Raw genomic sequence first — 13,795 nt, 5'->3', positions numbered from 1 at the left:
GCAGCAACACCATAAATAAGGGGGATAGGAAAAAAATATTTTTTAAACTTTTCTTTCATTGCATTTATAGCAAGTTGATAAATTACCCCACCCTCTGAAAATTGAGCAAACAAATCACATAGTGCTGCAATATAAACTAAACAGTTTGGAATAGTAGGATAATATTGCCCAGACAATTCATTTGTAGCAATATGAAATTGTTCCAAAAAATCTATAAAAATTTTAACATTAGTCCAATCTTGATTTGTAAGGATTTCATCATCATCCTCACCACCAACACGAGCATTAAACGTTGTATTTATTGGGTTTCTATATTCATATGCAACAACTAAACTTTCGTACTTATAATTCCATCTAGTCGGACAAGCTTTAGGAACCTTTCTCTCTTTAAGGCCAAATTCATCACATTTTTTAAAATATTCTCTAAGTCTACTTCTACGGTTTGAATAAAAAAGCCAATTAAGAGCCATTTTAACCTTTTCAATTTCCAAATTTAAAATTTTCATACCTTCGCCGACGATTAAAGGTAAATATGACAAATACATCTAACATGAAAGCAATTACTAAATGCAGGATTTAGTGTAGTTGTAAGCAAGCCTATAGCATTAGTGTTACTAGAAGCATTATCCATAGAAATTGACATTATTTTATCTCTAATGCAAAAATATCTACAAATATCTGCAACTGTGTTAGCAATAAACTTACCTGTGTGACGTGAATTAATTATTCTATAAGCAATAATGCGTTTTTGCATTTTCCATTCTTCATCAATCCAATAAGTGGTTACAGTAAGATAATCCCAGTCATTACCACTTCTACCAATATCGGTGGTAATAGCAATGCGACAATCTATATGAGTAAAAAAATACCGCAAATATTGTTCATATTCATGTTTATATTTATAAATATCGCTCTTTACGGTTGCGCGAGGCCATCCTTTATAAGTAGGATCAAAAACTTTTCTAATATAATGCAAAAAGTGAGGGTTAGAAGGAAAACTATAGAGTAAGCACATAACAGTAACCATTTTTGCTAATTCTTCACGATCTTTATTTGGATCGTAATATAAAATGCCACCGGTAACATTGTTAATTCCCGGTTGAACTAGATTTGAACCGGTACTAGGGTTAACCTCAGTAGGATAAAGAGCATTCATATATTTATCATTTAATTGTTGACCTGGTGCAACATCATGGCAAAATTCGCTATCGCTAAATTGAAAACAAGGGTTATCACTATCAAGAATAATAGGTGGAGGAGGACGGGTAACATGTCTAGGTCGGGGAGCCGGGGGAGGGGTAGTAGCTTGGCGACTAGATTCACCAATTTTAGATTTTCCCTTACCACCAAACATTTTTTTCAAAGAAAACGCCATATTAATTATAATTATACAAACTAAAACAAACAAAACTATAATATTAAAACTTAAGAGTTGGAACGAGTTTACCGAATTGACGAACAACTTCTTGAAAATTGTATATCGTTGAAGACTTGAACACTTCAATTCACCAACTTCACAAATTTTTACAAACTGCAATAACAAAGTAAGCAATTATAGAAGAAAATTAGAGAGAGAATGAGAGAGATTGATGATTTTGTGAGTAGAAATGAAAGAATGAGGGGGTATTTATAGTTGAGAAAAGGGAAAAGTGTAATTATAAAAAGTTTGGGGTTAAAACAAAGTTTGGGAGCCAAATGACTATTTTTTAAAAATGCCAAACGGTTACTTTTTAAATTTCTAACCGTTGGCCTTTTTAAATTTTTTTTTTTGTTGAAAAATTACAGTTGGGCCCGTTTGGCCCGGTTGAACCGACCCATTTGAACCGGACCGTTAGGCCCATGGTCTCGCAGGCGCGGGGCGGTCCCGGCCCACAATACAGCATTCGACTGAAGTTTGTAACTTCTAAAAGCATGTGTGCCTTTGACCCGAATAAGTTGGGCTACCAAAAACGCAGACAGGCAGCGGGTCCGATCCGACTAGTTTGACTGGAGCTAAAACCCAAAACCCTAATAACCTTGTCTCCGGGATCTTACCCAAAACTCTCTTCTCTTTGCTTGGCTCTACTAATTTCTACAATTCTGCATTCTACAATGGCTTCAAGGTGTAGCAGAATTATTAATAGAGCTTCAATTTCTTCTATCAGATCCGCCATTAAATCCAATTCTCAATCAGCTTCTTCTTCACAGTCGTTTCCCAGTTTCTCTGCCTCAACCAGATCTACATCGTCGCCTCTCCGTCGTTTCTCTTTTTCAAGGTATTTTTCGTTTGCCTCAACATATATTGTTTGTTAATTCGTTTGTTATATTTATATTATTATCGGTTATGCAGAATTCCGTCGGAACTGGGAGGGTTGCAGTCAATGTTGCCGCTACACAACGCAGTTGCTACGGCGAGGATGACGTCATGCCTAAGCTCAACATCGAGGAGTTCCAGAGCTCTTTCACAGGGTACTCTCTGCTGCACCTCTCCAGACCTCTAGCATGTTCCATTTATTACTCCCCCAAAATAAAATAAATACAAGTATGTGCTTGTTCTTACTATTTGTTGGTACATGTTTGTTAATTTTTCATTTTTCTTTTATTCTGCTACCTGTTTCATCTTGTAGATGTTATAATAGAAGATTTAAATTGAATTCTTTCCCGGAAGAAGGGGGAACTTCTTAAATGGTTAAATCACTAATAACTGATGCTAGCAAAGGGAATTTCAATACGGGAGTCATTTCTAGAATTAATAATCACTAAATCAATTACCACATCTTGCAATTTAAAATGGAATTCTTTCCGGGTAGAAGGGGGACCCCTTAAATATTTAAATCACTAAAAACTGCTAATAACAGATGGAAATTCAATATCTGAGACATTTCGTACAATTTAACATTTACTAAAACAACTAATGTACAACTTTTTTTGTCAAGACTAAAACAACTACTACAACATCTAGCAATCAAAACCACTTTCCTTATGAATACTATATCCAAATGGTAGAAAAGAGTTGCATGGTTATAGGCTACCGAAGAATGGTACACCAATATGATTATTACTTTGAATATGCAAAGCCATATGACATCAATTACGTATACCGATCAGAATTCGAGTTAGTGTTGCACAGTCTTGAATTGGCTCGATGACTGTCTAATCTTCCGTCTACTGAAACATGTAGAGTGATCTTATGATCTTTGTGAAATTGTTTAATATTTTTGCCTATTCTGGTGCTCTTTTCCTACTTCTCATATTTCAATGTGCCAGTGTTATTTAGGTAATTAGCTCTACCTACATTCTTTGACCAGTAGCTCTACTTATATCTTTTTTTATCGGCAGTAGCTCTACCTACACCTTGCACCAGCTTAGTTATGGTGCATCTGTTTCTTTCATTTTGTGTTAACAACTGGACATATTTATGCGGAGAGAGGGGCAGAAAAGCTCTCGTGGAGTGACTTCCCTCCTCCGTTTCCCTTTTTCAATAAACTGTATGGGAGAGTGTCTCCTATTGATAAGAAATTGCAGAGTAATATCACATATAATCCTTGCCTTACTAGCTTCTTCTAGGCTTCTACATAGGATGAAGCAGAAGTACCATATAACTTGTGTTGCAGGTTTTTTTATAGTGAGTAGTGACTAACAACAGTAATGGATTCACCCCAATAGTGCTCTACCTTTTCATTTGTACTCTAGAAAAAGAAAGAGAATTCTGTAAGAAGTATTTCCTTAACATGAATGGAAACCAACAAAGTAAAAGTGAGATGGTGAACCTATTGTCTCTATACATTTATGAACAGAACGTATGGTTGTGCAGTTGTGGTTTTACCTTGTTGAATAACTTAGACTAGCAACTAGAAATAATGACATCACAAATTATTGTGCAGGAAATTGGATACCTTTTCATTATTGAATATTGAAAATTATGTTACTACATATCTCTAAGAAAGATTTTTTTTGGGTGAAACAAAATAGCTAATAGTTTGTATTTATCGTTAAACACCTACTATATTCATATCTTTACTCCAGAAACTCTATTAATCTTCATGCAAGTAGTAACTGGGTTTGTTTCGATTGTTTGTAGTTCTACATTTTTATTTGTTTTTTGCCGTCTTTTCTTAAATTCCCCATGTTTTTTTCCCTCGTTTGGGGAGGGTGGTGGTGGTGGACTGGTTGTAAAGGGTATGTAATGGGATTAATATGGGCTTCTCTTGAGGAACCATTAAAGCTCTACAGTTTACTGGGTTGGCGTGGTTATTCCTCCTATCAAGCTATTGCAGTCTAAGTTGGTCTAGGCTGAAACTTTTCACTCCTAAAAATGAACCAAATATAAATCTTCTCATGCTTGTTCTTCTTTATGTTAGCTAATATATTTACCGAAACTCCGTATAAAAGAAGTTTTTGAATCTCTTAAACACCCTTCCTAGTAACCAAACTGGGCATATATTTTGAGGTGGAAGGTTTTGATCAGCTATCTGACTGGAATATTTGGTTCCTGCAGGCACATGAGTTTCCAAAAGCACGAAAGAAATATACCGGGATAGCACAGGCCTTTCTATTTTGCTTAAGTGCGTTCCTATCTTAGCACCAAGTTTTATCAGCAGTCTTAAGAAAACAATTAATGAGTAGGATGGAAGTGAATTGTGTTTAGGGCTGCCATTTTTCTTTTCGAAACCTTCACATGCAATTAATGAATGTAAAACCATAAATTTAAACGCTTTCGGAATGAATAACATTTTATTATCTTGTCGTTGATAATGTCATTTTACCTAATTCTAATCGTAGCACTTTGGATTATCTGACAAACTGTGTTTCTGCATCTTACCATTTAGAAAAGGTTCATTTGATGGGTAATGCTTTTCATTTGATGGGTAATGCTCTGAGAATATGTTTTTGAGAGCTCCTCTCTTTCAACTTTCAAGTGATTCCAAAGTTTAAGATTCACACTGCAAACTGAAAGCTCATAATCATACCTAAATTCATATATTAGTCGAATGATTTTCCTATGTTTCAAGCATCTTCCCGGGGCTCTGTAGGGGATTAGAGCGAGGGAGATACTGTATGACTGATGTTTCAGTCTTGTGGCGAGACTGTTTAACATAATTAGGGCTGTTTTAGGCCATTCTTAGGGTAATAGAATGATGGGTTCAGCAATACATAATGAAGTAAATCATCTTATTCGTAGAGCCGACCCAGTTTGTTGGGGATTCAGGAGTAGTTTTTCTTTCATGCTGTCATCCACTATTTTTCTTTCTGTGGTTTGCACTTCCTTTTGATTTGTTTGAGAAGGTTTGAAGGTACTTTCAGTTCATAACAATTCCATATCTGTCCACATCTTATATACACACTTCTAAGTCAATGACAGCACCAGAAATGCTCCCAAGAATTATACCAGTCTTGTCTATGAGAATGGTCTCATTGTTCTTTAAGAAATCCAAGATTTCAGTCACCAGTCCAGTTTTATCTTTGGAAGTCCTGCTATGATTGTTAGACATAGGTGGAGCCTGTTAGGAGACTACAAGTAGCAGATTTAAAAGTATTACTTATTAATCTTTTAACAACTTCCATGCATTTTGACTTTCAAATAACATATCTGTTTATAACATATACTCCTAGCAAATAATGTGAAATCCCTTGATCCATTGATCTGGTGAGTGAAACTTTGATCTTTCTTGGTGGGTTTAGGAAAGTGAGAATGCGTAGCTGTTTCCTTTTAAACTGTTCAAGACAAAGTATCAGCTAAGAGGCGACAGTCCTTTGATTGTCACCTCTAGGTTTCTGTCGAAAAGAAAAGAACAAAAGACCCTGCAAGGGTCTGTGTGTCATAAAATAATTTTCTGACTTCAACTGTTTTTATATTTAGCTATTATGCCCCTATTTGACAAAGCCTATTTTGGTAACAAGAATTTTCGTTTTCCCAGATGATACTGAAGGAACGTGAAATTTTTTGCTCTTCAGGAGGAGGTTGTATCTGCTTGAATTAGCTACAAGATTTTTGCCTTGGCTTTAACCATATTTTCAGACATATCATCTGTTTATTGTAGAGAAAGATAAATCAGAGTTGAGCCTCCCCTTTTCTTTTTACTTGAATGCCAATTTATCTTGTATGTAATGCGGTAGGTTTAAGTTTTTCTTTTATTGGCAACTTTATCTGCAGTAAAATGTATTTGACTGATTTAACGAACCTAAGCTAACCTAGTTTTGATCTTTGTTTTTCTACTTTGCATCTTAATATTTCTCCTGATACGAGTCTTTTGTTGTTTGTGGCAATAGAGCTAGGTCTCTCGGTACCAAGGTGACGTTGTTAGCAGATTGTCAAAGAAAGTTGTCAACTCTTTGAATGGGAAGGCAAGATTTTGTCCTAGGAAAGACATTTATGTTTAATGACTACTCAAACTTTACACAAGTGGTAATAGTATTTGAATGTATTAAATTTTCAGCTGGTTTTGCTGTTAATTCTGATTTCCGATTCCTTTGATTACTTGGAATATTACTATGGAATAATCCTTATTTCCTTCTTTCTTTTTTGGGCCAATTTGTTACACTGAGAATGGAAGAGGTTGGAGTTTTATACTTCCATAATTTCTTATTTTTTGGCCTATTTGTTATGCTGAGAAGGGAAAAAGGTTGAGTTGTAGATGTTGAACAACGAAGGCATTCTGCCACTTATTTGTGGCCGTAAAAAGTGATATGTTTTTTTTGGTCAAATGAAATTTTTTATTTAACAAATAGAACACGATATGTTTTTTTTATTATCAATGCGTCAACGGCAAAGAACAAACATGCATGCGTACAATGTAGTTGAGCGGTCAATAAATAAAGTGGGATGAAAATCATACTAAATCAAAATTCAAATTTTAGTGAAGGCTAAAGATAGTAGGGAAAATGGCATTGTCTAGCTACTCTCAAAATAATATCCGAAAAAATGTATATTTTTTATTCATTTATATACATTTCGTATGTTATATATAAAAATTATACCAAATTTATACACTTTCGGCTATAGAATGTAAATAGTTTCTGGCACGGGCTAAAAGTGATTATACCCCAAAATAGTAAGTTGAGGCAAAAGGAGGAAACATCAAAGAATTAGTTTGTAGCTTTACTCCTCCCAATAATCTATCTATATAGAATAGGAGAAGCAAAGCCATATTATTGTGCCAAGTGTCAAAACGACATATCGACACGTGTCATGTTTTAGGACATAACTCCAATAAATTTGGAGATTCAAAAAAATTTTAAAAAGAAAAAAAAATACAAAAATTAAATAACTAGCCAATTTAGAAACGTGACAGTTACCACTTACATTGTTAGTAGTAATAAGAAACGTGAGTGGTGACAGTTACCACTTACATTGTTAAACTACCATGACACGTTTTGATGGTAGATTTTCTATCCTTTTTATGTATTTTCACGGTAAAATAATAATTTTTTTTTCCAAAAAATTGATTATACATGGCATAATTAAAGGACAAGTTTTAATTTTTTTTTTTTTAAATTTGAGTCCACGTTTTAAGTCCCACGTTTGTGTGCCCAAGAGTCCACGTTTGTGTACCTATTTCAGTCCCACGTTTTTTGGACTCCCACGTTCAGTTTTTTAAATTTTAGATTTCTTTACTTTTTTAAAAATAAGTATTTCTTTATTATAAATAAATTAACTGATTTTAGATATACGTTTTTTAATGTTTAACTTTTAAAAATAAATCTGATTTAGATTATTATTTAATATTAAAAATTAAAAATAGCACATTTTAAAAATACTCTTTTAACTTTGAACCATGAAGACCGGACTTTTTTTATTAAAGAGCTTTATTTAATTCAAAATTTTCAAATTTATTTATTTCTAATTGATTATATGATCTTAAAACATACATTTTAACAAATTAACTAATTCAAAATTATTTGGAAATAAAAGCTCCTTCAAAAATCGATCATCTACTTTTGAACCATGAAGACCATAAATTTTTACGTATTTTACTCTTTAACTTTAAAAAGAAAACTGATTTAAAACATCACATTTAAAACCCACTTTCCCTAAATTTTCTCTCCAAAACCTAACCTAAGGATAATGGACAATCGCTCACCACGCACAACTCATGAAACATACGCAGATTGAAACCCACAAAACATACTTCTCCAAACTGGCGGCCAACTTCCATTTCTCCCGTGTTCTTAAACTCAAATCTCGCTAAAAAAATTTAAGGAAACATACGGTTTATGAAAAATATTAATCAAGGCTGTAACAATTTCAAAAAGGAAATATGTGGGAAGTAACAAATCGTTAGAATCCTNTGTTGAATTCCATTAAAGAAGTTCATTTGCTTCATGTTTTAGTATTTCAGATAGATGAAGGTGATGTAAATCTTATGTTCTAGAGTGGATTGCAAATTGCAGTCTTATATTATTTGTCATTTAACCACGTTTTTTGCTTTTACAATTTGCAGAGTATTTCTTGCAAACAAGTACTATTCTTGCAGCATTAGTTGCAGCGTTTGCTTTTTTTCTTTTAATCGATCCGCGCATCGCGCGGGTACGTATACTAGTAGTTAGAAAAAGAGGCTATTTGCATTATACAGATACCTTCCCAACATAATAAAAAAGTACTTTCCGTTGTCCTCAAGCATGATTAGATCAGGCATCTCATCTTCTAAACCAAATCATGGCAACATAAGCTTAACATTTCCCAGTATAGTCGTAGCACTTCCGCTTGTCAACCAACAACAACAACAACAACCCAGTGTACTCCCACAAGTGGGGTCTGGGGAGAGTAGTATGTACGCAGCCTTACCCCTACACCGGAGGGAGAGGCTGTTTCCGAAAACTTCCACTTGATAACCAAGTAGCAATAATGGACAGAGCGAATATTCACTCTTTTCTCCTCAGTAGGTTAGTGCTTCGGTTGTATGTGTTGATTTATAAACGCGACAATGAAGTTGGCATACAGCCGGCCTCAATTTAGCAGTCCAACATTTTCATTTTCATCTTCATTGTTTAAACAATCTACCTACATCCTATTGTCCATTGAGGTAAGGTTGTAGGTCATTTTCTTTTTGGCCTTTGTAGTTAGGTCATCAAGTGTTTCAATTGGTGACCAAACAAGGACCAGCTTACTTACTTTTCGAGCGATAGTTCCATGATCCCCATTTGGAGTACGGGGCATCATTATCATCGTCTTTTCATCACACCATGGATGAATTTATAGTTGAGTTTTCCACTTCGATCCAACTCCAACCAGCTTCTTTTCTCACTTTTCTCTCTTTCATCTGCTCCCTCGTGCCACCAACATCGATCCACTTCCTATGCAATGCATACATATTAGACATTAGTACATAGACAAACTCGTTATCACCTTCCAATTCTATCACCTTCGCAGCTGCAACTTCTGCTATTTTTATATCCCGACAAGTGACAGAAGCACCTAATAGTGCCTTCCAAACTAATCCACAATTTTCAAATCCAAGTTCATAAATCATTTTCTCGGCCTTACTCACATCCCCTTCTTGTCCCATGAGCTTAATCATTGAAGAACAGTGTTCCGGCATGGGACATATCTCATACTCCTTAACCATCAACTCAAAATACTTATTTGCAGCCCGCAATGACATTTTGTTATGCCAACATGCAGCCAAGACATTCACGAATGTAATACAATCTGGTTGTAAATCTTTCACCAACTTCAACTGCTCAAATAGCCGGATCACTTCATCTGAATCACCATTATGAGCATGTCCAGATATAATCGTGTTCCACGTTATCAGATTCTTCTCAGGGAGAGATTCAAACAGAATTTCAGCTTCTTTCATTTGCCCACATTTAGAATACATGTCAATGAGAGCAGTTCCAACAACAACAGTCTCATTCTCGCCATACTTAATTGTGCAACAATGTATCAACCTTCCCCATGTTATAGCTGCTATGTTGGCAGTGCCACTTAATATACTTGAAAATGTGAATTGATCCATAAGAACATTACTAAGATGCATGTTTTGAAAAAAATGCAGAGCTTCCTTTGCTCTGCCTCGGTTGACATATCCTGTGATTATCGAATTCCATGAAGATGAATTTGGGGTTGGCATTCTTGATAACATATCAAAAGCATCTTGTATGTTACCAAACTGTGCCATGCCACTAATTACCTCATTGTATGAAACGGTATCAGGTTCAGGCATTTGATGCAAGAAATCAAATGCCTGCTCAAGCCTGTTGTTTCTTGCATTTGCTGCTATGACTGCATTCCACGAAATAGTGTCCTTCTCTATCATACTATTGAACACCCTGGTTGATTCTTCAGTAGAGCTACATTTTCCATACATGTCAATTAAAGAATTCGAGACAACTATACTGCACTCAACGCCAAATTTCACAATCTTAGCATGTATTAACCTTCCAACTAGTAGTAAACCAAGTGGTCCACATGCTGATAAAGCAGCTGTAAAAGAGTACGAATCAGGACAAAGTTCCGATCTTTCGAGCTGCATAAACAAGTTGAGAGCAGCAGTAAACTGCCCAGAACGGACATACCCAGAAATCAACGTATTCCAAGAAACCACATTCGGTTCAGTCATTTCCTCAAACAACTGGTGAGCCTTATTCAAAAGCTGAGACTTGACATACAAATTGACCAAAGCTGTAGTAACAAAGACATTGGTGTCATACCCAGATTTTAGAATGCAACAGTGAAGTTGTTCACCAGGTGAAAACCAACCCAGATTGGTACATGCACGGGTCAACTGAACCAGAGAATAAGCATTAGGCTTGGAACCAGAATTCAACATTTGAAAGTCCTTGAACAGGGCAATTTCAGAACTAAGGCCAGCTTGTGCCTGATTGGAAATAAAAATGATTCTTGAATTAAAGTCATCTTCTTGATGGGGTTTGGTAGTGCTGCTAATGGACTTGGAGAAGAAACAATATAGTTGCCTTTTGCTTAGTAGTTGGATGGAGCATTTCTTGACTAGTTCATAGTTGATGAATCTTGGCATTGCTTTGTATGCATAACAACATTTTGACTATATACTCTTGACATGTAGTAATTGAAGGCAATTTGAATATAGAACATGGAAATGTCCGTCATACATAGTATGATTTATGCACATATCTTCCTGATTACTTTTACCTGTGTCAAAGGTTCCCTTTATATTAATACAGGCTAATTATATGTTGGATAGTTTTAGTTTGTATAAATAATGAACGAACATATCAAACAAAGGTGAACAAGTATAGTTTTTCTCTATTTTGAAATGTAAACAAATATACCTGCTTTACTAAAACGGGTTGGAATGCAAGTATGCCTAATTTATGCATAGTGAGCTCTAATATGCAATACCAGATATCATTATATAACTTTTTGGAGGATGTGCTATGTAATTGGCTATTTTTCTTGAATTTTACTCTTAGCAGTTCTTATTCTCAAAGCAAGAGGATGTCCTAGTTAGACCATAAATTACATTTTGTGAAGTTCTATTTCTAGAGGGTCCAATTGACAAGAGAAGACCCAGGATTTGGAGGTAGGGGGTGTTTGACCCTTAACAAAGCTGATCGGCATATGGCGCGACTGTGGCATGGATTTGGCATGATGGCCTTGCCATTGACCTATGTGCGGGACAATAAACATGCAAGACAATGGGGGCGCTGTCAACAACAACAAATTGTTGCAAGGCTAAAGTGTGACGGACAACACTAAAGCACGAGTGCAGTTGTGTGCAAGCAAAGGACAAGGTCTTGAGGGGGCAAGGCAGGCTGGACGGAAGCTTGACAAGGCAATGTGGGTAAAAACCCAGGCGCTAAGGCAATGCGGCTTAGTGCCAAGGCAGTGGCATTGGCAACACGGTGTTGCCTTGGCTTAGGTGAGCGACTTGGCACCTAAGTATTTTGTGAGCAACCGACTTAGCAAGGGAAATGACATCATGGCTTGGTGACTTGATGCCAATATCAGCTATGGCATTGGCAAGGGCAGACTTGCTCAAGTTGGGGCGACTTGACATGAACAAGCGGTTGTGGTAGCGGGCGTGAGCGGCTAAGTCATGGACGACAAGCTGTGGCAATGACATCGGGGCGGAGCAATGTAAAAGGGTAAGGCTAGGCGCAATGCTAACCTTGGGCGTGCAGCAGCTGGCCAAAACATGCACATGCAGCGCACAAGGAGTGATTACCAAGTGTGCTGGGCATACGGCTATGTAGATGAGTGGTTACAACTGCCTTATCCAGGCGTGGCTATATATTAGGCTAAGTGTATGCACGTTTTAGTCATGGCCTATCAGTTGGGGGATGTCAACTGAAATAGGAAAACTGACTCATGAGGGTCTAACAAGTGTAATAGGGTTGACTGCACTATAAATATGCGCTAGCAACACCCTAATTTCGTCTAAGTACCTAGGGAGGGAAAACGGGAAAGATGTAGGCATAGGGTTGTCTATGTCAAGGCTTGAGCTTGGCAAATTATGTGACATTGCCTTGCCAAAATCAGTGGTCACAAAATGCCTTAGGCAGGGGCCTTTAAAAGGCAGATTGTGCAAGTATTGGCGATCTTGTGAGTTGGTGACTGCCAAGGGTGGCCAAACTCGAGATTTTCTTTGTAATTCATTATTATAAAAGGTTGGGAAACGTGATGTTCTAAACGTCAATACCACACAAGGGGGGGGGGGGTGATTTGTGTGGTACCCTATTTTCGCTCTAGAAGAACCTGTTTCTTCTAGGTGTACTTACTACTACTGTTTGCGGAATTAAGAGTGCATAAAATAAAGAACACAGAGATTTTTACGTGGAAAACACCTGGCTCAAAAGGTAAAAAAACCACGACCTACTACTCAGTAGGATTTTCCCAAACTTCCACTAAAATCACTGAGCCAAAACAACATTTACAAAACTCTTGTAAACCTAAGGATTAAACTCTAATCCCAGTGAGGCACACAACCTCAACTGTTGCGACACCTTCGAGTTAGCCTATAACTTGAATACTCAAAGTACCTATTACAATTGCTTCTACAAAAGCTGGAAAGGTACAACTTTAAGCCACCTACTACAATTGAACTAGAATAAGAATAAACACAATGGAATTGGTTCTTCTATCTTGTCCAAGTAGCTTCAGGAATGCACACTTGAATCTCACATAAATTGCTTACAAAATTGCCTCGCTCTTTTGCTCTCAATTTAGTTTCACTTCTGCGTTTGTGCAATTCCAGTAAAAGAGAACAATCTCAGTTATTTAATAAGTTAATAACCAGAGTTTGATTGAGACTCAATTGCTGATCCTTTGTCGAATTTGAGTCCTAGAACAATACAAACTCCAACCCTATCCTTTATCCGGACTGTGTCCTCTTCCTATAAGGAGACTTCCTCTCCTCATCCAATATGCAACCTTTTCGATTAGTTCAGAAGATATTGCTGCTTGATCCTTGAGACTTATCTTCTTCACGTGCATCTCACACGTATAGGTTGATAAATACTGTGCCTCACATGATGGACCTGGTCTATGACTGAGTTCATTTGTCATTCTTCAAAACTTCACCTGAACTTGGGCCAACAAATTTTCCCTTTTTGATGATGACAAACTCTGTGCTTTTACTGATCAGAGAACCTGTGGAACTCAGCTTAATCATCAACACTTTAACTTAGAAATTTTAACTTATCATCAAGGACCAGGTTTAATCAGGTTATAAATATCACATTATACAGAATAACAAGTAAAGCACAATATCTCTTCCCCCTTTTGGCATCATCAAAAAGTTGCAAATATTGTGAATCCCAGATTTTAATAATTACTCATAGCCACTGGGGCAACTGCAAGTGAAAACATGGTTCAATTAATCAACAACCAACA

General features: G+C 36.4%; 2 protein-coding genes across 10 annotated transcripts; one reads left to right on the top strand and one right to left on the bottom strand.

Annotated features, from left to right (window-relative positions):
- Positions 1,945 to 6,553, top strand: LOC109231241. 9 transcript variants are annotated; one of them, XM_019396833.1, is made up of 4 exons: positions 1,945 to 2,255; positions 2,330 to 2,448; positions 5,898 to 5,940; positions 6,250 to 6,553. In XM_019396833.1, exons 1-3 carry the CDS (start codon positions 2,092 to 2,094, stop codon positions 5,915 to 5,917), a joined length of 303 nt encoding a protein of 100 aa, XP_019252378.1. In that variant the 5' UTR covers positions 1,945 to 2,091; the 3' UTR covers positions 5,918 to 5,940; positions 6,250 to 6,553. The 9 variants fall into 9 exon arrangements, 5 of the variants coding, with proteins under 5 accessions (XP_019252378.1, XP_019252375.1, XP_019252374.1 ...); XR_002068774.1 differs by lacking the exon at positions 5,898 to 5,940 and adding an exon at positions 4,478 to 4,544 and having other exon boundaries at positions 1,946 to 2,255; positions 2,330 to 2,521; XR_002068775.1 differs by lacking the exon at positions 6,250 to 6,553 and adding an exon at positions 4,478 to 4,544 and having other exon boundaries at positions 1,946 to 2,255; positions 2,330 to 2,521.
- LOC109231239 (putative pentatricopeptide repeat-containing protein At5g47460) lies at positions 8,284 to 11,268 on the bottom strand. Its single transcript, XM_019396828.1, has one exon. The coding sequence runs from the start codon at positions 10,956 to 10,958 to the stop codon at positions 9,156 to 9,158; it is 1,803 nt and encodes a 600-aa protein (XP_019252373.1). The 5' UTR covers positions 10,959 to 11,268; the 3' UTR covers positions 8,284 to 9,155.

Source organism: Nicotiana attenuata, chromosome 8 (genome assembly GCF_001879085.1).
Source record: "Nicotiana attenuata strain UT chromosome 8, NIATTr2, whole genome shotgun sequence".
Lineage (NCBI taxonomy): Eukaryota > Viridiplantae > Streptophyta > Magnoliopsida > Solanales > Solanaceae > Nicotiana > Nicotiana attenuata.
The sequence above is the reverse complement of the archived record's forward strand: the minus strand, read 5'-3'. Positions and strand labels throughout refer to the sequence as shown.

Excerpts from the sequence above, each read along its gene's own strand:
- LOC109231241 (XM_019396830.1), top strand. The coding sequence starts at position 2,092 with ATGGCTTCAAGGTGTAGCAGAATTATTAATAGAGCTTCAATTTCTTCT. Across the intron at positions 2,256-2,329 it reads CGTCGTTTCTCTTTTTCAAG|AATTCCGTCGGAACTGGGAG; the intron begins GTATTTTTCGTT and ends TCGGTTATGCAG.
- LOC109231239 (XM_019396828.1), bottom strand. The coding sequence starts at position 10,958 with ATGCCAAGATTCATCAACTATGAACTAGTCAAGAAATGCTCCATCCAA.